Source organism: Esox lucius, chromosome 14 (genome assembly GCF_011004845.1).
Source record: "Esox lucius isolate fEsoLuc1 chromosome 14, fEsoLuc1.pri, whole genome shotgun sequence".
Classification (NCBI taxonomy): Eukaryota; Metazoa; Chordata; class Actinopteri; order Esociformes; family Esocidae; genus Esox; species Esox lucius.
In genome coordinates this window covers 36377434-36403055 of record NC_047582.1, presented here as the reverse complement: position 1 = coordinate 36403055, position 25622 = coordinate 36377434, and the positions used below count along the sequence as shown (strand labels likewise).

The 25622-nt window shown below is 41.3% G+C and overlaps 2 protein-coding genes and 2 non-coding genes across 5 annotated transcripts in view; 1 reads left to right on the top strand and 3 right to left on the bottom strand.

The window, feature by feature from the left end:
* pthlha (parathyroid hormone-like hormone a) overlaps positions 1-7654 on the top strand; it is an 18718-nt gene extending 11064 nt beyond the window's left edge. For both annotated transcript variants that reach the window (XM_029125218.2, XM_029125217.2), the window contains exons 4-5: positions 5424-5935; positions 6755-7654. In XM_029125218.2, coding sequence (XP_028981051.1) covers positions 5424-5916 — 493 coding nt within the window. In that variant the 3' untranslated portion in view covers positions 5917-5935; positions 6755-7654. The remainder of the gene's footprint in view (positions 1-5423; positions 5936-6754) is intronic.
* Positions 7655-21927: 14273 nt separating this feature from the next.
* rpl18a (ribosomal protein L18a) lies at positions 21928-24867 on the bottom strand. The gene is made up of 5 exons (XM_010898026.4): positions 24770-24867; positions 23667-23846; positions 23180-23309; positions 22583-22692; positions 21928-22072 (listed from the first exon to the last, which is right to left on the bottom strand). Exons 1-5 carry the CDS (start codon positions 24785-24787, stop codon positions 21980-21982), a joined length of 531 nt encoding a protein of 176 aa, XP_010896328.1. The 5' UTR covers positions 24788-24867; the 3' UTR covers positions 21928-21979.
* On the bottom strand, positions 22870-23003 carry LOC114840904. Its single transcript, XR_003782896.1, has one exon. It is a non-coding gene; the product is annotated as a small nucleolar RNA SNORA68 (small nucleolar RNA).
* On the bottom strand, positions 23933-24067 carry LOC114840903. Its single transcript, XR_003782895.1, has one exon. It is a non-coding gene; the product is annotated as a small nucleolar RNA SNORA68 (small nucleolar RNA).
* Positions 24868-25622: the final 755 nt, after the last annotated feature.

Here is a 25622-nt window from a genome sequence, read left to right as displayed (position 1 = left end):
TAGCTGCCTCTGGGCTGGTCAGGACCCGGCTAGATGCCTCTGGGCTGGTCAACACCCTGCTAGCTGCCTCTGGGCTGGTCAACACCCTGCTAGCTGCCTCTGGGCTGGTCAACACCCTGCTAGCTGCCTCTGGGCTGGTCAGGACCCTGCTACCTCTGGGCTGGTCAGGACCCTGCTAGCTGCCTCTGGGCTGGTCAACACCCTGCTAGCTGCCTCTGGGCTGGTCAACACCCTGCTAGCTGCCTCTGGGCTGGTCAACACCCTGCTAGCTGCCTCTGGGCTGGTCAACACCCTGCTAGCTACCTCTGGGCTGGTCAGGACCCTGCTAGCTGCAACTGGGCTGGAAAGAGAGTCATTTTAGAGAGAGCAGGAATACCGCTGATGCAGGCAGCCGATGAAGCTAAATGCAGCGCTGCCGGGGGAAGTATATTATGCCTAGTGGAGAACACTCTCTTTCAAGTCTTGACAACCCTGGGGAGCCTGAAACGGGACAGTCCCAGCCACAGGACTCTATGTCTGTCCAGGCAGCGGGATAAGGAGTAGGGGGCCATTTTGGGACGCACCCTAAGAAACCCAAGTGAACTAGAATGCAAAATATGCTAGGAGAGCTTTTCTCTGTGGGAAGATAATATCTCTGAGTCAGGCACCAGTGATCCAGCCCGACCCGGGTGGAGGCAGCATTAAATAAGACAGACAATTGGACAACCCGGAATTGAGGAGGAGAGGAGCATGGAGAGTAAAGGAAAGGATTGTGAGAAAGAAGGAGCGGGGAGAAGAGGAGGAATGTGGGTAGTAGCTGCTAGATATTCCTGCTCAGTAGGGAAGCCTCATAACATTGACACATCTCTCAGACTTTGTTCCTGTTAAGGTGTTGATATTATGTGTTGGGCCTTAAATAGCACCCTGTTCTTCTATAATATACTAGATGACCAGGGCCCAGATCAAGACTATTTAAAGAATAGTGTGGCCAGTGGAACGGATCCAATCTCTTTAGCAACACGAGGGCAGCAACTCTGCTCTGAGGCAGAGAGATGCAACATCTGAGAGTGGTTTGGCTGCCGTGTTATGAGGTCAGAACCTGGAACCTGGGAGGAAAAGATCAGAAACAGACGATGCTGTATCTTCCCGGCAAGAAGCCTTGAACAGACAGACAGTGAGGGGGAGACTAGGATGTTGAATAAAGACCAGAGTAGGAATCTCAAAGAGCTGATTAGTCCTGTAGCCACATGAGGGGCGTCTGGTAGCTTCCTAGTTATCAGAGCTGTGCGGGATGGGAAGTTCATCGGTCATTACCGTCAGGAGAATTGCGGTGTCTGGTTAGGGCCTAAGAGTTAGGACGTAGAAAGTGTTGGGTTTGGTAAGGTTCTAAGAGTTAAGAGGTACGAAGTGGTGGGTTTGGTTAGGTTCTAAGAGTTAAGAGGTATGAAGTGGTGGGTTTGGTTAAGTTCTAAGAGTTAGGAGGTAGAATGTGCTGGGTTTGGTTAGGTTCTAAGAGTTAGGAGGTAGAAAGTGGTGGGTTTGGTTAGGTTCTACGAGTTTCCGAGTTAAACTTGTTCTTTGTGTTACAAAATAATGTAGTGGTGGACAAAATGTTCCATTGTATAAATATGAAGAGGCCCTTGAAGATAGTGTTGGAACTAGGCCCCTGAGCCTCAAGTGCTTGGACTCACCCTGATGATAGTGTTGGAACTAGGCCTCTAAGCCTCAAGCCCTTGGACTCACCCTGATGATAGTGTTGGAACTAGGCCTCTTAGCCTCAAACTCTATGACTCACCCTGATGATAGTGTTGGAACGAGGCCTCTTAGCCTCAAGTGCTTGGACTCCCCCTGATGATAGTGTTGGAACGGGGCCAATGAGCCTGAAGACCTTAACTAATGGGGGAACCATTTCAGCTCACTGATTGGTTTGGATTCCGCTTTAATCAGACAGAGCAATGACATGCCTTTGTAACCTGGGTTCTGGGAAAACAGTGCAGTCTTTCTCTTTTCCAAACTTCTCTCTCTCTCTCTCTCTCGCTCTCTTCTTTTCTCAGCACAGAGAAACAATTATTATCAGATAGACCAAGAAGGTGGGTTCCTCCCGGGAGATTTGCCTGGCGGATTGTTTGATGTTGAGCTTATAAAAGGTAGAAAAGGAGGGAGAACGTTTTCCAAAGACGCCGGCTCAGTTCCCTCCCTCCGCCTTCCTGAGTATTACAGGAAATATCTGCATGCATATAAACACAGCACCTTTCAAGACGGGATATTATCATTATATTGGACAAGAAAATATACTTCTATGTTACAGTTTTGGAGGGCTTGTAACCCGTTGTTCTTGATCTAATGTTAATATTTTGACACAAAAAAAATATTGAGAATATTGCTTTTCCTGATGTTTTAGTTTTGGTGTGGTGATGGCTACTATTCAACAGCTCTACTGTTACATGATCCTGGTCAGATACACTCTGCTGTAGTGGAGATTGGCAGAAACGATGTCATTTTAAGAAATTCACCAACTAGAAGACACTGTAATGTTATTGACCATTTACATTCTAATTTATTTCTTCACCTCACATCTGTTTCAACACATCCACTCACATACATACACACAGAAAATAACATTTTGGGCAAGAGGATCTAGTACGATTCCATTATGGCCTGAAGGGGTGAGGGTGTGATGGCTGCCAAAGTTCCCAAGGTGCTGGAAAAAAGCATCCAATAAACCTGTTTCCCAGACGTCTGTGAAAGTTGGAGACAGTTGCCGAGGCTCAGTTCACTGTGATACCATGAGTACTGGTTTCCAGGTAGCGGTTCACAGTGACACCATGAGTACTGGTTTCCAGGTAGCAGTTCACAGTGACACCATGAGTACTGGTTTCCAGGTAGCGGTTCACAGTGACACCATGAGTACTGGTTTCCAGGTAGCGGTTCACAGTGACACCATGAGTACTGGTTTCCAGGTAGCAGTTCACAGTGACACCATGAGTACTGGTTTCCAGGTAGCAGTTCACAGTGATACCATGAGTACTGGTTTCCAGGTAGCAGTTCACAGTGACACCATGAGTACTGGTTTCCAGGTCATGATGGAGCTGGGCAGCCTTGCACCAGCCAATTACGTTCTACCTGAATGCAACATGGCCTTGCAGATCAGCAGGTTTCTCTTTCCATCAATGCCTTTATTTTCCTGTATGCGCTGAGCATTCCCTGAGTCACAGGTCACACAGTGTGGCTCTTTCAGGTTCGATTCCCATGGTGGACAAGAAATAAAAAAAAAAATGCGTGGACATTGCTTGGTATAAATTTGCATGCTAAATTACTAATATGTTCTGACAGTCAGGACTTTATCTCTGGCATCTTGACTGTCAGGCCTTTTCTCTGGTCTTTATTTTGGATACTACTACCACATTTTCTGTGGACACAGTGGATCTAGCCCTGTGGCTTAGTGCTGATTGGTAAACCAAAGATACTCCAGCTGTCTTGGTAACCCAAAGATACTTCATCTGTCTTGGCAAACCAAAGATACTTTATCTGTCTTGGCAAACCAAAGATACTTCATCTGTCGTGGCAAACCAAAGATACTTCATCCGTCTTGGCAAACCAAAGATACTCCAACTGTCTTGGCAAACCAAAGATAGTCCAACTGTCTTGGTAAACCAAAAATACTCCAGCTGTCATTGTAAACCAAAGATACTCCAGCGGTTTGTTTCTAGCATGTCCTGGTGTATAAAACTGTCAGACACACTGATATTAACTTGAGGTGACAGACAAGTTTATGCTTCTCTGTTACAGCCACACACGCATGTAGACAATATGAGGCCTCTGTGACAGTAGGGATGATTTCCTCAGAGGGGAAAAAGTGATTTTCCTGAAGAAAGGAAAAGTAATCTCTTAGTGTTTGGCAGCATGGAGACTGATCTTATGTATCTGCTTAACTACAGTGGAAACTCTCTCCATGTCTCTACTCACTCAGCCTCCCCTCTCTTTCTTTCAACTATGAATCATGCTGATGGCCAACGGGTTTAGCTGCATGAAAATACTCTGATAATAGTTGCCAGATATTGTAAAAAAAAAACTGCTGTGTTGTCAACCAGCAAGTCAACCAGTAAATATCCCTTAACTCTTGACCTTCCTGTCAGGGTCAGGATTAAAATAATAGTTTTAAAAGAGTGGAGCCACGATCAGCTTCTTGGAGGTTGATACTTGACAGATTATTAGGTAGCAGTCTGGATTGGACACAGACGTGTGTGAGTAACTATGAAACCCCTTTGTGAGAGATATGTAGGATTAATAACAATTTATATGAGGTTAGAGAATTGTGAAGTGTAGTTTGATTAATTGGTGGTGCAGGTTTTGCGTCTTCAAGGTTAGTGGGAAACGTTTGTCAGTCTGAATTGGGGTCAATATAAGTACTCAACCATGAGCACTTTCTCATTTTACATTTTCCACCTCTACCTACTCACTCCTGTAAATATGCTTGAGGAGCATGGTCGAGTTCCAGTCCAGCCAGACAAGCAGGAGGCAAACAAGCCATTTGTTCATTTAGACTGCCCCCCAGTGGTCAAACAGTGCACAGCATGTTCCCCAGACATGGGCCTAGAGAGGATCTTTTTCTGCTTCGAAGTGTGAATGTTTTAAAATAACAGCACATTATACTTTACTTTGGCATGTGAAGGAGCAGAGTGTTGAAATATGTAATTGTTTCAAGACATTTGGACAGTATCCCTCCTGCTATCCAACTCCACACCAAAGCACACATTTACACACACACAAACACACACACACACACACACACACACACACATACACACACACACACACACACAAACACACGCATACATACACACACACACACACTCTCTCACACACACACAAACACACGCATACATACACACACACACACACACTCTCTCACACACACACAAACACACGCATACACACACACACACACTCTCTCACACACACACACACACACACAGGGAAGGTTAACTCCTGTCTTCATTTGTAAGAAGGGTGAACTACTTAAAGATTTAAAAACAGTTTAATTTACAAACGAAGGACACAACACCATCTTGTAAACTAGTTGTGGTGATGTTGTCCACTAAATAAGCACAAACATACTGAGTTTCTTCTCTGGGTTACATATCAGTCACACAATTTATAACGTTTTGGTGGTGATTACAGACTTCTAGCATGCGGCCAATAACAGTTCATATTGGCAGAGTTTCACATCGGAGACATAACACTGACTCGTAGGAACGAGAGCCACTGTGCGTCAACTCTGTTGTTGCTTGCTCTTTGGGGTTTCAGGCCGAGTATCTGTAAAAGCACTTTGTGGCAACTGCTGATTGAAAAATAAAAAAGCTGTATAAAATTTATTGATTGATTGACTGAAAGACTGGGTGTCCTTCTGTGTGTTCTAACAGTCCCTGTTCTCCCTGTCCCAGGAAGCGCTCGGTGACCCACGCCCAGCTGATGCACGATAAGGGACGGGTGCTGCAGGATTTCAAGCGCCGAATGTGGCTTCAGGAGCTGCTTGAAGAGGTCCACACAGCCGAGGTCCGGGAGCTGCCGGTTCGCCCAGCCGTCAGCAGTGGAGCTGGGCTGGGGCTTCCAGGGGTGGGGGTCAGCCTGGGGCTGGGAACCCCAAACCCCCACCCCAAACCCCCAGGGGGAACCAAGAACTTACCCATCACCTTCCGCATGGAGGAGGAGGAGGGAACCAATTTGCCTCAGGAGACCAACAAGTCCCAGACATATGGGAAAGACGGCGCGCTGAAAGACGGGGGGAAGAGCGGGGCAGGAAGAAAGAAAAAAGGAAGGAATGGGAAGAGGAGGGAGGGGGAGAAGAGGAAGAGAAGGGCACGCTCGCTGGAGAGGGAGGAGCCTGGTAGTGGGTACCACCTGGAGTGGAAAAGACCCTTCTTAAGCCTACACTAAGACACTGTCACAGTCTGAGGTAAACACACTGTTACAATCTGAGATAAACACACTGTTACAGTCTGAGATAAACACACTGTTACAGACTGAGATAAACACACTGTTACAGTCTGAGATAAACACACTGTTACAGACTGAGATAAACACACTGTTACAGACTGAGGTAAACATACTGTTACAGACTGAGATAAACACACTGTTACAGTCTGAGATAAACACACTGTTACAGTCTGAGATAAACACACTGTTACAATCTGAGATAAACACCCTGTTACAGTCTGAGATAAACACACTGTTACAGTCTGAGATAAACACACGGTTACAAACTGAGATAAACACACTGTCACAGACTGAGATAAACACACTGTTACAAACTGAGATAAACATACTGTCACAGACTGAGATAAACATACTGTTACAGACTGAGATAAACACACTGTCACAGACTGAGATAAACACACTGTTACAAACTGAGAAAAACATACTGTTACAGTCTGAGATAAACACACTGTTACAATCTGAGATAAGCACACTTGTCACAGACTGAGATAAACACACTGTTACAGTCTGAGATAAACACACTGTTACAGTCTGAGATAAACACACTGTTAAAGACTGACTGAGATAAACATACTGTTGGTGTTGTTGTTATTGGGCTGATGCAAACTGATGCAGACTTGAGGCACTAAGCTTATAGTTCTGATCAATGCTGATTAGCGGTTAGGTTTGATTTTTTTACCTACATACAATACATTTCTTTGAGAATATCAGTGTAACTTACTGTTGTATTTAAACCAATCTATTTTACAGTGGACTAATTTCTTTTTTTGTATTTCAGAAACCTACAGACATTTCAAATGGACACCCAGACATGCTTGTTGCAGGGTCCTGTAACAGTGATTGTTTGGAAAGTTAAAAAGGGAAATATTTATTTTTCTGTAAATATTGTAAACTCTCCGGACTCGTGATAATGACAATAAAAAATGACTGATGCATTCTCAGTGAAGCAACAGGTGTTGATCATTGTCAATCATTTCTGTTATGTAATGTTTTGTTATGACTTTGCAAATTATTATTAATGTCAGATTTTGCTGTAATTTATTTTGTTTGAATGGTGTATTTATTTTGTAAATGTATCAAGGTGCTGCTGACCTTTATATTTTTGTACCATAATGCACTTTAGATATATAAATATAAAAATACATACAAGTAATTTTGTTAATTTACTTTTTGTGATTGATTGAAATGAAGAAAACATTGTTGGTCATTCCTCTGTGTGTTTAGCTAGGCTAGTTCTCTGCTTGTTTTTAGAGTGATCTTAAGAGAACAGGGGAAGTGGACGTCTTGTCTGTTCTCTGATTGGCTCAGTGGCCGACCTGGGTGTAGCTCATTCAACACACCGTTTTTTATATTTTTGGGGGGCGGGTTGCAAGGCAAGTCTACCTAGTTCCTTTTTGTATAGGATGTTTTTCTTCTGTTAGATGCCAAATGGACATGACACAGGATGGTCAACGCAGGTGTCCACAACTCCTGTGTGTGACCATTGACCTCTGACCCCTCTGTACAATGTGTCTTTCCTCCTTACCCCTTCACCTGCTGACACATCTGTTCATTATGCTTCTGAATACTGTCCACAGTTCAAAGTTCACTGTGCCTGTACATAACCTGAACACAATGCAACTAAACAACTCCATTTTCTTCTTTGGCACTGAGAGACAACCTTATATTGAATGGATTAAACATGTCACAGTTTCTACCCTGAGTGTGTTGTTTTTTGTTAGCTGTGTGTGTGTGTGTTTCTGACAAATATCTATATAATGACGACAAAAATGTCCACAAACTGTGGTCAAATCAAAGAAGGATTTTTTTCCCTAAGTGATAGGATTTACAATTTGGGATTTGGGTTAGAATTGTAGGATTTAAAAAGGGTAAGGTATGTTAGAAATCAGCAATTCTGTATAGTGGTTAAAATAATGATCGCACACCAGGTTGTCTAGGGAGAGAGTAATTCAATTATTTATTGCAGGATTTGATAGTCTTGTTCTTGAGGTTACAGACCCAGCTTTCCTTATACAACCTCAATCTCAAATCAATTTCCGGTTGTCCTCACCTTTACAGACAGAATACACATTAGCCCACTGGTTATTTACTGTCAAGCTTTAAATGAATGTGACTTCCTGTGCACGGATAAACAGATGATCTTTTATCCAAACATAACAAGCATACACATCAACAGTTATTACCAACTAGGTTTAGGGATTAGGTCTAGGTTCAATTTAGGAATAAATGTTAGGCTTATTAGATTAAGGTTAGGGTTTAGCTAGGTTGATGTTATGGTTAATGTTAGGTTTAGGATTATTAACATTTAGATTTTTTAAGGGTAATCATAGCTGTGTGTGTGTATGTATGTGTTTGTGTATGGGTGTGTGTGTGTGTGTGTGTGTGTATGTGTTGTCTTATCCTGCTTACACTGATCAGTTATAACATTATGAACACTGACAGGTGGAGTGAATAACACTGATAATCTCATTATCATGGCACCTGTCAGTGGGTGGGATATATTAGACAGCAAGTGAACATTCTGTCCTCAAATTTGATGTGTTAGAAGCAGGAAAAATGGGCAAGCGTAAGGATCTGTGTGACTTTGACATGGGCCAAATTGTGATGGCTAGACAACTGGGTCAGAGCATCTCCAAAACTGCAGCCCTTGTAAGGTTTTCCCGGTCTGAAGTGGTCAGTACCTATCAAAAGTGGTCCAAGGAAGGAAAAGTGGTGAACCGGCAACAGGGTCATGGGTGGCCCGTGTGTTCTGATCCAACAGACGGCCTACTGTAGCTCAAACTGCTGAAAAAGTTAATTCTGGTACTGATAGAAAGGTTTCACAATAAAGTGCATCGCAGTTTTTCCCATGCTGACCCCTGTCCACTGCCGAAAGTGCCTACAATGGTCACATGAGCATCAGAACTGGACCACTGTGCAATGGAAGAAGGTGCCCTGGGCTGAAGAATCACGTTTCCTCTTACATCACGTGGATGGCCGGGACCAGGATGCACTATGGAGGCAGTGTGATGCTTTGGGCAACCTTGGGTCCTGCCATTCATGTGGATGTTACTTTGACATGTACCACCTACCTAAGCATTGTTACAGACCATGTGCACCCTTTCATGGCAACGGTATTCCCTGATGGCACTGGCCTCTTTCAGCAGGATAATGCGCCCTGCCAAAAAGCAAAAATGGTTCAGGAATGGTTTGAAGAACACAAAAACAAGTTCAAGGTGTTGACTTGGCCTCCAGATTCCGCCGATCTCAATACAATCGGGCATCTGTGGGATGTGCTGGACAAACAAGTCCCATCCATGGACACTCCACCTCGCAACTTACAGGACTTTGCTGCTAATGTCGGTGCCAGATAACACAGCACACCTTCAGAGGTCTAGTGGAGTCCATGCTTCGACGGGTCAGGGCTGTTTTGACCGCAAAAGGGGGACCTACACAATATTAGACAGGTGGTCATAATGTCGTGGCTGCTCTGTGTATTGTACTTACTGTGAAACTGTACTCAGGTACAATTATTACAATTAAAGTATAACCTAGCCACTAGACCTTAATACCTCTGTGGTCTATAACCTAGCCACTAGAACTTAATACCTCTGTGGTCTATGACCTCAATCAGAAATCCCCAAGACTCAAGCAGAGAACCAAACTCCTTAGGCTCAGTCAAATAGCATTCTCACATCCCTGCTCATATGGTGTGCCATAGTAAATGGCCTGCTTTGTCTTGGGCTATTGACAGAGACGTCATTCTGGGAGTCTGTAGAGATTAACACAACCTGGGAGTCTGTAGAGTTAACACAACCTATCTATCTATTTGGAGAGTATACAGCTGTTCTGGTGCCACGGCCTACAGCCATGAAGACGGCAACTCCATTTCAATGAGCCCGAATCCAGCTGCTGTACTGTACGTCCACAGGACCCACTCCTCCTCTCCTCACTGAGCAGCTGAAGTGTCAACAAATTGCCACTTGGTATCATAAATTCAATCCGAAATTCAATTACAAATGATCAACGCTTCCAGGCAGAGGAATGTGGCGTGGAGGGGAGAGCACAAGGCTTCACCAGGGCCATTAAAATAATTCACACCACTGGGTTTAGAGACATGACAAGTTTGGTTTGGCTGAGGGCTGACAGACATCTAGCAGGAGCAGAGGCACACACACACAGACACATGCACGCACCCACACACACACACACACACACACAGACACACACAAATATACACACACACACAGAGACACACACACACACAGAGACACACACACACACAGAGACACACACAGAGACACACAGACACACACACACACACACACACACATCCATGTTGATGTTATGATTCAAACATTGTGGGGACGGGCTGGTACGGGAGGAGGACTCCAAGACAGCTCTGTAAGCTGGAACATCCACCCAACCAAAACAAGACTGGAATTAATACACATTACCTCAACGCCCAGAGCAGAGCACACTTCACTGGATATAGAGAGAGAGAGAGAGAGGAAGGGACAGAAAGAGAAGTAGAGATAGAGAGGGAGAGAGTGAGAGAGAGTGGGAGACAGGGAGAGGGGGAGAAAGAGGGGGAGAGGGGGAGCGAGGACACATGGAAGGATAGAGAGATGGGAGAACACCTTGGAGGCAAAGTTTCACTCAGTGCTCAATGACAGATCTGCATGCCACGTCTGCATGTATACTACTGTGATTACACTGCATCTTTACTACTGTGATTACACTGCATCTTTACTACTGTGATTACACTGTATCTTTACTACTGTGATTACACTGTATCTTTACAACTGTGATTACACTGTATCTTCACAACTGTGATTACACTGTATCTTTACTACTGTGATGACTGTATGTTCACTACTGTGGTTATACTTTGTTTACTACTGTGATTACACTGTATCTTTACTACTGTGATTACTGTATCTTTACTACTGTGATTACACTGTATCTTTATTACTGTGATTATACTTTGTTTACTACTGTGATTACACTAGGTATACTACTGTGATTACATTGTATGTTTTTTACTGTGACTGCACTGTATATTTATACTATAACAGTCCTAATATGTACATAACCAGCAGTAGAGGGGCCCTTGGGACACAGAAGATGGAGAGGTTAGCATTGCATGCTTTGTTGTAGGAATGGCAATAAGCCAGGCCAATACAACTGACTGGACAAGGCTTTGTGTTGGGCTGTACATGAGCCAGGTCAACACAGCTCATTGGAAAAGGCTTTATGTTGGGCTGTACATGAGCCAGGCCAACACAGCTGATTGGACAAGGCTTTGTGCTGGGCTGTAGATGAGCCAGGCCAACACAGCTGATTGGACGAGGTTTTGTGCTAGACTGTAGATGAGCTAACTAATGCACAGTTCAAATGCCAAACCAACGTACTTCACGGACCAAATGATTTCAATACAACTGCTCTTGACACTGAAGCAGACTTCCTTAGTTGGTTTTGGATCAAATTCAAACACAACAGCAACCTCTTGCGTCAAAGTGCAGAAGATGTTAATGATTGAAATTGAAACAGCGAATGATTGGATTGCAAAACATGTCTTCAGATTTCATTATTCTGTTTTACTAAGGTATTACTGAAAATGTTTAATGACAAATGCAAAGTAGTCATAGGCCTAACTGTCTGTTAAATCTACTTTTCCTTTATGTAGAATAATTGCTGCTCCTCATGGATGACCACATGGCTCCACCAGCAAATCTCAACCAGCCAATGAGCTTGCATTGTGGATAGGGTACCATGACAACACTGTCACCCTGCAACACATCCAAGTGTCCTGCTCAATTTACAGTAATATTTAGGTTTAAGATTCCTGCTCAACTTACAGTAAGAATCTGGGTTAAGTGTCCCGCTCAACTTACAGTAAGAATAAGGGTTAAGTATCCTGCTCAACTTACAGTAAGAATCAGGTTTAAGTGTCCTGCTCAACTTACAGTAAGAATCTGGGTTAAGTGTCCTGCTCAACTTACAGTAAGAATAAGGGTTAAGCATCCTGCTCAACTCTACAGTAACAATCAGGTTTAAGTGTCTTGAATTTCAGAATGGTAGATTTGTCACATGGCCGACTCATGGACTCAGGGGATACGATCAGACACTCAGCCACAGAAAGATCCACTAGGACAAGGGCCCACTCAGAAAGCTGATTTTGGGTCTCTGTTCACAAACATGAACAGACTCCACAGAGACCAGCAACAGCACAGTCAGATCCAACAAAATCAGGAGAAAACAAAAAGAAAACTATTTGACAAACTGGAAAGAATGAACCAAGAAACAGCAAACTGGAATACTCCCTTGCCCTGAACAGAGTATATACTGGCAATATAAATGAATTATCAGGGGCCTTAAACATAGCTTCATAGTTAATTTGGTAAGGGCATGGTGATTCATATGCCAGGGTTGTTGGTTCAATTCCCGCAAGGGCCAGTATGAACATTGACTGTCGCACTAATAATGGATTGAAGCGCAAAAGACTAAAATGCCAAAGTGCAAATGTCTACTGAGAGAGGCAACCACAGACAAATGTATCTCTTGCCACATGACAAGCTCTGTGCACAACGTACACAAAGTTATGTGTAAGCAGAACTTCACTTCCTAACCTGTTGCCAAATGTATGACCACATGAGAGACACGAGAAACAACTGAGGCAAAACGTTGTTGTTAAGCCTGACAGGCCAGGATCCAGAAACCCAGAGTCCCAACAACAGACCTGTCAGACCAACAGACTACTCCACTGTTCCTCTTGACTGGGACACTGCAGTCCTTCTACTCAAATGTACAAATAATCATTCTTGTGGTCTATGAATCAGACTGGGTTCCAAAAGTACTGCTGGTGTTACAGTCAGTCAATGTCTGATTAAACTGACTGCTCGCCAGACTAGCCAGATTCCTGACTGGCTGACCGGCTGGGACCAGGGCAGGATACGGATTCCCATTAGGAGTTCAAGAGGACAGACAGCCCTCAGCCAATCATCCAGCAGTGACACTGTCAGCGAGAGAGAGAGAGGGACATTGAAAGGCAGAGAGAGAGAGCAGAGAGAGAGAGAGAGCAGAGAGAAAGAGACTGAAAGAAAGGAAAGAGAAAGAGGGAGGAAGTCACTCTGCCTTCAACTCGTAGCGTGGGAAACATCTGGGTAGTTTAGATGAGTGGAGGGCCACTCCCATCCAGCGAAATGATCCTGGATTACTGGTTCAAAGATGGAACCCCACCCGCTGGTCCTACCTTACCGCACCCCACCCCACCCCCAACACACACACACCTGATCTGTAAAGCATCCTGGCTTGTAGCGACAGAGACATTGTGAGAAAAGTAGTGGTTTAGACCAAAATGAGGTGGTGTGAGTGGATTGGTTTTCAACAAGGTCTCAGGGATCTAGATGAAAAGGCCTGCGATTTAAATAAACACGTCCGGCTTAAATAGACAGAAGACAAGAAAAAAGTATCTGGCTCCGAGGCCTGGCACTTTCAGGCCAGCTTCAAATCATTTTCAAACAAAGAGAACTGAGTGTGATTTTCAGGGCAGTTGAAAGAAGTCTAAACCGCCAAGTGAAGCCGTGTCTCTGTCCGCCAGCCTAGATGGGTCCCATCTGGCAGGATAACTGAGTGTTTTGGCTTTCCATACTTCTGATGGCTGGTCTGATTACAGATCAACAGCATACCTCCCAGGCTGAGGTGAAACAGGAAAAACACCCTCTATTACCGGGGGTGGTGATAACCATGGCATAAACATGTCGCGTCTTGGTTTTGACTGGTACAACATCAGGTTGTAATTGTTATAATGCCTACATGATGTTATAATGCCCATGTGATGTTGTTATAATGCCTACCCGATGTTGTTATAATGCCTACCTGATGTTGTTATAATGCCCATGTGATGTTGTTTCAGTGCCCATGTGATGTTATAATGCCTACCTGATGTTGTTATAATGCCCATGTGATGTTGTTCTAATGCCTACTTGATGTGGTTATGCCTATCTTATGTCGTTATTATGCCTATCTCATGTAATAATTCCTTTCTGATGATGGTATAATCCCAATCTGTTGAAGGAATAATTTATTTCTGATTATGGTATAATTCCTTTCCGTTGATGGTATAATCCTTATCTGATTATGGTATGCCTGACTGATTTTGTTGTAATGTGTATTTTAGTACAGGTGTTACAGTGCATCTGCTATTTCATAGAACAACTTTAAAAGCTGAATAATAGTACCCTTACCTCAGCTTTGGTCTCATATGATAATAGAAGGCTTTCATTAACAATGCTTTCAAAAAACCTTTAGTCAGTAACTTTCAATTCAGTTAATCAAAAAGACCAATTTATTAAACCATACCTGCCGTTTTGGGAGGAGGGTAGGCTATTTCATGTCATTATTGGCCTTTCAGAAATATTACAGGCTAATGTCTTATCACAAACTGCCACACGAGGGAGCTAGTCTTCTACAGACCCATTTGGAGTGGACGTCACGGTTATGTCACTGAATTTGGTGGTGGCAGAAAACTGCAAGAAAAAATGTAGGGTAACGGGCTCGATCCTCTGACTAAATGCAAAAAAAAAATTGTTGTGCTGTTGGATGTCAGAACAGGAATGTAAAAAAATATTCATCTTTATAGAATACCGTTGTCGAAGCCACCCTTTGAAGCTAAATGCAGATGTTTATGGTTGCAAGCCATTAAACAGAGACTGGACTGATGAAATCATCCAGAATGGATCCAGAATGCTTGTCCACTGTTGATCACACAAAGGCAAAATCAAAGTAGTTATAGTAATAACGATAAACAGGCAGCAGCAGCAACCACAAAGCTGGCATTTTCAGTAGGCTTATTCACAATGGTAAACACCATTGACCAACGTTAGCAATATTAACTAGCGTGTAATCAGAATGCAAACAAACCAAACTGCTCATACTTAGACAGTTTAGCTTACATCACTCAGTATTTATGCAAGCATTTAATGAATGATTGGGATATACAATAAAATGATATGTGACATGACATTTTCTTTACAAAATAATTGGTGAAGGCGTACGTGTGATCCATATTCCTATTTCTTATAAAGAGGTTACTGTCACCATAGATAATAGAACAGGAGACGGGCTGATGTCATAGAGCCCCTATAAATCAGAATGGAGCAAGTTGACAGCTGTTCTAAACAATCTACAATGCAATCACATATGGTAGAAATGGCATTTCAGTTCTTATAACAGTTACATTTCCTTAATAATATATAAATAGCCACTGTCATGCATAGGAATACATAAAATGGATGTACTTTTCAGAATATTAACAAACAAATCCATTTGAAAAAAAATTCAATAATCTATTAATTTAAGAGTACAAAATGGCTAAATTCTAATGTAGAAAGATACAGGACAGTACTTTAAATACAGTACAAACTTATATTTATTTATTTATTTCCAAAGATGATAATAAACTGTGATTTTAAAATATAATACATGTAAGTATTTTATATACATCCATTATAATTTCATTTCATTGTAGAAATCCCTATTTTAGCAACAGTACGCTAAACGTCGCAAGCAAGTTCACTGAATTTGGTATGATAACAGGACAGAAATAGGAGTAACAACCATTTTGTGGACGAAGGCTACCCAACATCGCCATCTGCTGATTATATACAGTAATTACGCTTTTCGTGCAACAAAGTAGCAAGCTGGCTTCGACCAGTAATCTAAAAAACTAACAGAATTATAACACTGCAAAGCTCAACAGCTACGGTTAGGCTGGATTAGCTTTCTTGTTCATTGATTAAAAACATGGTATGTAAAGTTACGCATGTGATCATACATCGTTTATCCTTTGTCTGGATCAAAACTACTGCTGCACAAAATACCACCATGACTAGTGTTAACTGGCTTGACTTTTCGGAACTGGTCCCAGGTAAGGTAATTAGGTAATTACAATGAGGTAATTACAATTCTGAGGCCTGTACTACGAAGCAGGATTTGGGGTTAGCGAGCTAACTTCAGGTTGAACCCTGGGTTGTCAGTGTCACGACTGTGGTTCACTTGTTACCTGGTTACATCGCCATGGTAACTTAAGCTGCACACCTAATCTGCTCCGGAGCAAGGTGGTTCTTGCTCTAAAAGATCTACTTAATCAATTTCTTGTGTTTCCATGCCACTTGCCCACGGGGTCTATTAAATATTATATACCCTATGATTTTTATTGTTTTATAATAAAGGCAGCATACTCCTTTCATAGAGTTCCAGAGTGATATGTGCCATAGATTGCACACATTTCCCGATAGTAGCATCGCTGGTTGAGCGTGAAGGCGATTTTGTTAATCGCAAGTCATTCCTACCGAGGTAAAGTTGGTTTTATATTCAGAGATTCAACAGACATTCAACTGATATTCAACATTCGAAGTAAACTTTTAAAGGTTAAAAACGACTTGCATTCTTCATTGATAACTCTGACTGACTTATCAAAATATTATATATTAGGTTGGACAACTTTTACAAGCTTTTATTTGATCAAACAATAAAACCTAGATTTTAAACACATTCTCTAAAATTGAAAAACACTATTATATCACAATAACTTTTTCAAAACGTATCATAGAAACGTCATTCCAAGTTCCAAATATTCTCCAGTAGGCTGGACAACATTTACAACCTTTAACTTGATCCAAATCATACACTTAGATTTTATACGCATTTTCAAACTTTGAAAAATGCAGTTTTAACACAATATCATTTTAACAAAGTATCATAGAAACTTAATTCCAAGTCGAAAATATTCTACAGTAGGCTGGACAACTTTTACAACCTTTAAATTGAGCAAAATAGTACACTTACATTTAATAAATGTTTTCAAACCTAAAAAAATACTGTTTAATCGCAATAACCTTTTAACATATTATCATAGAAACTTCTTTCCAAGTTCAAAATATTCTACCCTAGTGTTGACTACTTTTATAACCTTTGATTTGATCCAGAAATCTCAACTAGATTTGATCAAAATGATGCACATACATTTTAAACAAATTGAGAAAATTTAGAAATTACTGTTATATCGCAAAAACTTTTTCAAAAAGTATCAAGGAAACATCAAATAAAGGATGATTAAAGAAATAGCTTTGACATGGTGGTTATTCTTGTTATTTTAATAACATTTCAACCAATCGGTCAAAGTTACATTGAGTTGTCACAAACTGCTTTGACATATACCAGGCCTGAAAACCTAAATGGCAACCAACGAGAGTTAATCATAGAAATTTGCTATGAAGAAATCTCTAGTAGGGTCCAAACGTAAGAAGAAGCCTAGAGAGGGACCAGACTCTCAGGGATGGCCAGTCCTCTTCTGGCTGTGCTGTGTAAAGATTATAAGGGTACATTACCTTTTGGGGAATGTTTTTGCATGTTCATAAAATGTGAATGTAAATATATTGCACCATTACTTTTTAAGTACAAATTCTGATTTGCTATTTGGAACTGACCTAAAGCATAACACTGAAAAACAAGGGAAGGTTACATGGAGATTTGAATCAAATTAAAGGTTATAAAACCTTTAATATTCTCCAGCTTACTGGAGAATATTTTGAACTTGGAATGAAGTTTATATGAATCTTTTTGAAAAAGTTATTGAAATAAAAATTTCTGAAGTTCCTAGTAGTGATTTTTTGATCAAATAAAAGGTTGTATAAGTTGTCCACCCTAGTGTCGAATTTTTGGAATGAAATTTCTATGATACTTTTTGAATAATTTATTGCGATATAAAGGTAAGTTTGAAAATGTGTTTAAAATCTAAATGTACATTTTCAATCAATGTAAAGGTTGTAAAAGTTGTCCAGCCTACTGGAGAATATTTTCAACTTGAAATGAAGTTTCTATGAAACGTTTTGAAAAGGTAATTGCAATAAAACTGTGTTTTTCAGAGTTTGCAGAATTTTGAAGGTTTGAGTTGTGATTTCTGGATCAAATCAAAGGTTGTAAAAGTTGTCCACCCTAGGGTAGAATATTTTGATCTTGGAATTAAGTTTCTATGATGAAATGTTAAAAGGTTATTGCGATATAAGTATTTATTTTTTTAATAAAATGTATGTGCATCATTTTGATCAAATAAAAGTTTCTAAAATTTGTCCAGCCTACTGGAGAATATTTTGAACTTGGAATTAAGTTTCTGTGATACTTTTTGAAAAAGTAATTTCGATATAATAGCATTTTACCATGTTAGAGAATGTGCATAAAATCTATGTTTGAATAATGCAAGTAGTTTTCAACTTTTAAATGTTTGCTTCAAATGTCTGTTGAATGTCTGAATATAAATCCAACTTTACCTTGGTGTCTTTCCACAACATCAAAGTTCAGATAAAGAAAGTCATTGTTTGTTTATACTGGTATGTGGCCTACATGGACACAAAGGGTTTTCACAAAAAGCAGTAGGCTGGACAATTAAAGGTAATTAAATTTTTAGCACGTAGAAATATTCACACAGCACAGGTGTCACAGTTTGACTATCTCCCCACCATAAAATAATTTCAAATGCACGTTGATGTTTTACTTTTAACTTGTTATATTTATTTTTTATTTGCTCCCAAGATGCTTAGCACTACCAGGGTTGCAACTAGAGATACCACTGATTTTCTTTTCTATCCAATATCAAGTAACACCAAGGCTACTATCCCGATACCAGTACCAATACCGATACTTTTAAAAGTCTTGTGTATATACACTCGCCTAACGGATTATTAGGAACACCTGTTAAATTTCTCATTAATGCAATTATCTAAATTCACAAATCAACCAATCACATGGCAGCTGCTTCAATGCATTTAGGGGTGTGGTCCTGGTCAAGACAATCTCCTGAACTCCAAACTGAATGTCAGAATGGGAAAAAAATGTGATTTAAGCAATTTTGAGCGTGGCATGGTTGTTGGTACCAGACGGGCCGGTCTGAGTATTTCACAATCTGCTCAGTTACTGGGATTTTCACACACAACCATTTCTAGGGTTTACAAAAAATGGTGTGAAAAGGGAAAAACATCCAGTAAGTGGCAGTCCTGTGGGCGAAAATGCCTTGTTGATGCTAGAGGTCAGAGGAGAATGGGCCGACTGATTCAAGCTGATAGAAGAGCAACGTTGACTGAAATAACCACTCGTTACAACCGAGGTATGCAGCAAAGCATTTGTGAAGCCACAACACGCACAACCTTGAGGCGGATGGGCTACAACAGCAGAAGACCCCACCGGGTACCACTCATATCCACTACAAATAGGAAAGAGAGACTACAATTTGCACGAGCTCACCAAAATTGGACAGTTGATGACTGGAAGAATGTTGCCTGGTCTGATGAGTCTCGATTTCTGGTGAGACATTCAGATGGTAGAGTCAGAATTTGGCGTAAACAGAATGAGAACATGGATCCATCATGCCTTGTTACCACTGTGCAGGCTGGTGGTGGTGGTGTAATGGTGTGGGGGATGTTTTCTTGGCACACTTTAGGCCCCTTAGTGCCAATTGGGCATTGTTTAAATGCCACGGCCTACCTGAGCATTGTTTCTGACCATGTCCACCCCTTTATGACCACTATGTACCCATCCTCTGATGGCTACTTCCAGCAGGATAATGCACCATGTCACAAAGCTTGAATCATTTCAAATTGGTTTCTTGAACATGACAATGAGTTCACTGTACTGAAATGGCCCCCACAGTCACCAGATCTCAATCCAATAGAGCATCTTTGGGATGTGGTGGAACAGGTGCTTCATGCCCTGGATGTGCATCCCACAAATCTCCATCAACTGCAAGATGCTATCCTATCAATATGGGCCAACATTTCTAAAGAATTCTTTCAGCACCTTGTTGAATCAATGCCACGTAGAATGAAGGGAGTTCTGAAGGCGAAAGGGGGTCAAACACAGTATTAGTATGGTGTTCCTAATAATCCTTTAGGTGAGTGTATTTGCCGGCTGTAATGAAAGGAAAGGACAATCAAATATGGAAATCCACATTTCTGTTGTGAGAACAGCACTGTCTGCATGTTGTAAAGTTGCCCTTACTATGTCTTGACAGTCTTTATACAGGTCTGCATGTTGTAAAGTTGCCCTTACTATGTCTTGACAGTCTTTATACAGGTCTGCATTTGTACCCTCCATCATGAGTTTTGCAGCTTGGGATTTTACAGTACCAATCAAGGGACTTTACAAATACCTTAAAACAGGGTTGTCCAACCCTGTTCCTGGAGATCTGCTGTCCTGTAGGTTCTCTCTCCAACTAATTTAGCACACCTGCTACACCTAATAATTAGCTGGTTGAAAAGCTTAACCAAGTTAGTCACAAAATGGGTTTGAAGAGAAAGCCTACAGGACAGAAGCTCTCCAGGAAGAGAGTTGGGCCGCCCTGCCAAAACCTCCGTCTTCAACAATCGAGATTGTTATTAAAGTGTTTAAGAGTTCCAAAATACATTACACAATTTGATAAGTGACACTTTTGTGATAAGACATACCCTTTAGATCATTGAGATCTTTACTTTGATATCGCAGGTAACGCAGGTAAAATACTTTCAATGCTTTAAAAATCCTGAGCAATACATATTAGTTTTCCCTCAAAACTGATTTAACGAATTCAGATATTGTTTGAAAATAAGATCAACTTCTACATAGTAGGGAATATTAACCTAAGTCGGTGTATCAGAATATGAGTTTACATGTAAATGCACCCACTGTAATATTCTGCACTATGATAGGCTATTCGACAACAAAAAAATATTTATAAAAAAAATGAATATTATCTATTCACATTTAGTATACTTTGTATATACACATGACCTACGTCAGACAACTGCCTCAGTGCTGTAATCAGATCTAGGGGTATTTGCGTTCTCTCCTCTGAACTTCATCTTGCTATTTAATGTGGTTGATTCTTGTGTTTTAACAAGTTTGTAGTACTGCCAAAATACCTCGTTTCCGTTTTGTCATGAACGTACAGGTAACTTCACAACTCTTAGTTCTTTAACTGTGACTGTTACAGCGCGCCTGTGTGTAGGTTATATTAGGAGCGGAAGGAGACAGCAGAACTAGTTCCTATAAACAACTTTTTTCAGCACCGAAAACACATCCGAGTTGATAAAATAAATAACTGGTTAAAGAAAGCACTCGGTATCGATAATTTATGTAAAGAACGATTTTCAAAAAGAAAAGTGAGAATCGAAAGTATCGATACTTTGGCAAAAGCCCCAGACACGCGAATGCACGTTTGCAATCGTGAACACCCGCACACATTTTACCCGCGTGAACGCAACCTGCGATTATTAGGGCCACCAGCAACGGACTTCCAAACTGTAAATGAAATAAATACTGATTATACACCTGCACTCTTAGCTTAAATTCAATGCGGTCAGCAGCCAATGATAACCACACATTTCTGATATGCAAAGCATAAGCAGGATCACATGGCCTACCTGTATGGACGGAGTTGAGGTGGCTGCGTCAAATGCAAATCATCCTTTGGCAAAGTGCTTCCCAACACAATGTCTCCACAAATGTCGTGATAAATTCCGAACGTTTTATCTTGAAGGTAGCGCCATCTTACAGCATCAAACATTTGCCTAATCTTCGAAACAATTACTGGCGTTGTTCAGTGCAACGCTTCCTGGCTCTTTTGTTCAGTACGTTTGAAAAATAGACCTTGAAACATAACACCAACATATATGATGATCACACCAAGAGACGCGAGATTGTTTTTTTAAAACATTTTAAAAAAAACATCCAACGTGTCAATTATTTCGCGGAACTATTCTTTTTCAATTGAAGTAATCATGTTTTTAATCCGATTACAATATTTTAGGTAACGGATTAGAGTTACTGTTTCTCGTAATCCATTACTCCCAACTCCGTCCATCTACAACTTTGAAGTTTATCCTCTGCATTACAACTAATTAAATGTTACATATGCATTACAAAAAAGAGAAACATTGGTTTCCGTGATTAGAAATTTTATTTTCCAGCACAAAGTGAAAGACAATTTCCCTTAGAAGAAAGTGTTTGGTCTCTTGGTGGTGAAGCGGGGCTTGTGCTGGCGACGCAGGACCCGATGGGGCAGAGGGAACTTGATCTTGGAATCCTGAATGAAGACAAGTTAAGCACAGGTCAGAAAACGAAGTGGCCTGACAGTCACCTACAGTTTAGCAGAATTTCCCATTGATCTTGGTAAACGTGAACACTGAACATGACGCAATACAAATAAGAGATAACATGAGCCTAACCAGAAAGCATTTATATCACTACTATATCAGTGGGCCGAGTGGAATCAGGCAAAACAGTGTAACAAGGCACTCTTGTAGACATTAGAAAGACAAACCTAACAGGTTTAAATAACTAATGGAAAGAAGTGTTCCAGATTCTAAACCGCCAGGTTTAAAGACATTAACGTTAAAACTGGAAGAGGAATCTGCTGCTTTGTCTAGCGGGCTTTTAACCGGAGTTGACCAATACAGAGCCAGACCAGAGAGAGACCCGCAAACATCATCCCCAGAATCATCCCAACCATGGCAGACCAATGCGGACCCACAACCAATAACTGGACTTTGGAAAATACAACGGAGACAAAGGTACTGATTGTGTGTGGACCTACGTGGAACTGCTTGATGGCAGGTCTGCGGCATTTGTTGGCAGCGATCTGCTGGACCTTCATGATCTGGATGGAGTGGGCACGGGCACGATGGCGAGCACCCATATCACGATCTGGGGACACGGGAAAGACATTAGGAAACACTGTCAGACCCAAAATCTTCCTGAATGACTGCAGGAAATCCACCTGTTCGACCTGTAGGTATCAGAATCCTAGTGAAGTGTGGATCGAGCACCAGAACAAGACACTGGTATTTCTAGGTGGTGTGATGTTTTCAGTGTTTCTTAGGCAGGTGTAGAGCCTTGGTTTCACTTCCATTAGCACATGTAGCTGGTGAAAGGCGACAAGGTTCTGAGATTTTATTTCTGCACACACGGAGAGAGCATTATATGTGGAAACAGTGACCTCTGGGTGTGCGTGCCAGCGTGGGGATTACACTGCATTCAAACTTCCCGTTTGAGTCAACAGGATTGAGATTAAGAGCAGTTATTAACCACCATGCAATTATGACCACATGACATGGTGGTCTAAAGTGGCTTCTCAATGCATCGGGTGAGTCCACTCCAGGTCTGGTGTGTGTGGGTGTGTGTGTACACTCACAGCACTGGGTGACTGCTGCAGACGTGGTCATGTCTCTGTACTCTCTGTACATGTTGTGGGTTCCACTCCGAGAATCGTAACGCAGCCAGATGCCAAAGTTCTTGACCTTCAGGGGTGTCTTCTCGTGCACCTGTGAGTAGTGGGAAATAAAACATTACAAAGGAGTAAGACTCCAGACGACAACCTAGACCACAGGGTTGAAAGACATACATGCCAAACGCGGAATTCTGCAAGGAAACATGGTTAAGGAAATTGTTTTACATCTGTCCATATCCATGTTTACCTGTATTGTGAAATTGTGACTCAACTAGAGCAACTCACAACAGTACATAGTAGTCTCTTGCTCAAGGGCAACTGTTGGCTCAGGGATTGAACCAGAGACCTTTGAGGCTCAACAGCCAGATCCTCTCACCTTAAAGTGATAACTACACTACAGGATGTTTGACGTATTCCTGACATCATCCATGGCCATCAGGGTAGTACCTACCAGGCCGCAGTAGACTGTCTCCCCATTGGCCTTCTTCATCTTCCTCAGCTGAGAGACGAAGTACCAAAAGCGAGACTTAGCCACCACATGGTTGGGAGCGAAGATCCTCATGCGGTACAGAGGGGGGGTGGGATTCTTTGCAGAGGGCAGGAGGCGCCCAACGACTTTATACTCCCTAAGCTGTGAGGATGCAGGACAACAGGAATACAAAGTAACAATAAAATACAAGCTGACCACATCTACTGGGTGTTTAACATAATTACATTAAATGTTAAACCTTGGATTCACTTTCAACGGCACATCAGCATCAGTGAAAGGCGACAAGGTACATCATGTTGATTTTTGCACACCTGACAAGAGCATACCATTCATCTGATATGGCCTTTGGGTTGGTATGCACACAAACATAACCATGCTAACTGAGATGGCAATAATGTATTAATATTATACTAAACGGCAGGAATGTCAACATCACAGTTACATTTACCAAGAGAAATCCATTGGCCTACCACAGTAGCTAGTCATTTTACAGTTCTGAATGGTGCTAATAAATCACGTTAAAAACATAACTACTTTTTTAAGGACTGAGTGTTGGCTACACACTTCCCTGGCCAAGCTCAACATGCCAATTGAACAAGTCTGAGAACTAGCCAAGTAAAGCCAAATAGCAACGTGGCCTATGCCTAGAAGACAGCTAGCTAACTAGCTAGCTACATGCTACATGCTACAGTTATCTGCACTTCTAACGCATCAAATCGCTTTGGGGAAACGTGTGCTGAAGACAAAAGGTTTTTGAAATAGACTACTAGATATAAAGACGACTAAACCAATTAAAATCACTAAGTTGCCATCAGTTTTCATTCAAATCAACAGGAGCTACTATTTCTCTATGGGCCCACATGGTCAAAAAGAAAATCATGATTTGGACGCCATGTTACAGCCACGGAGGGTTTAGTTCTAAAAAAAAGCCTAAACAAACTGTCACCATCGACTTCGCATGATATGGCTACAAAAACATAACGATTGCAACGTTATGTACTTAAATCGTTCTATACATATGGCTTTATGTGCCTTAAAAACGTTTAATAACCAATTTTACATACTGTGCCAGACGCCTTCATGGTGTCTCTCGCTGAACGCGGACTGGGAAAGAGGAAGTAGAAGGGCGGAGAATCGATACGTCAAGTACAAAAAAGGGTGGGCTCAAAGACTCAAATCCACTGATTCGCCGGCGGTCAACATTGGTGACAAGCCGTGATACCTTGTAATGGGCACTTCGAGTCATTCAGTGTGCCAGCTGTAATTTGGCTCCCATGCGGCTCAAAATGTTTTTTAAAAGCACAGTGCAATGCAAGTACAAATATTCAATTCAAAGCATAAAACATAGGCTAAAATGATGTAAAATCGTGAAATTCACGTTCAAAACGGCTATATTTAACATATCCTAAATATTCGATTTTCTGCTTAAATTGCTTTTACATTAATGGTCAAATGTGAATTGACCGGGAGATTGCTCTCACCATTATTGGTTTCTGCAGCGCGTAAAAACCATTTTAGTAATATTTTTTTTAACTCATCTGCAGTTAATCGTTGTTTTTATTTAAAATAAATAAATACAGATATGCTAAAAATGGAGCCAAATGGATGTTTCATTTCACCGATTTGATTCGGTTCCCAACATTCACCGAAAATAATCTTTCAAAAAGAGACGTTCGTTAGAGAACGAGCTATCACCAGTAAAAACTAACTAAGAAATTCGAACTTTATTTTTCATATTCAATCTGTAAAAAATATTGTAATAAGAAAATAACGGCAAAAAAAGATCCACTTTTGGACTGTATCATAGAGGACCATCTGAGTCCGTATCTCAATTCAATCTGTGACAATATTCAGGTTTGCGAAATCATTTTCAGGAATTTTGTTATCAGAAGAGGTCATGCCAAAATACGTCTGAAC

Bases quoted from the DNA above. Each gene is read 5' to 3' on its own strand.
- rpl18a (XM_010898026.4), bottom strand. The intron at 23,310-23,666 runs GTAGGTACTACC...CACTACTCACAG, and splicing joins AGACAGTCTACTGCGGCCTG to GTGCACGAGAAGACACCCCT. The intron at 22,073-22,582 runs GTAGGTCCACAC...GTCTTCATTCAG, and splicing joins CTGCCATCAAGCAGTTCCAC to GATTCCAAGATCAAGTTCCC.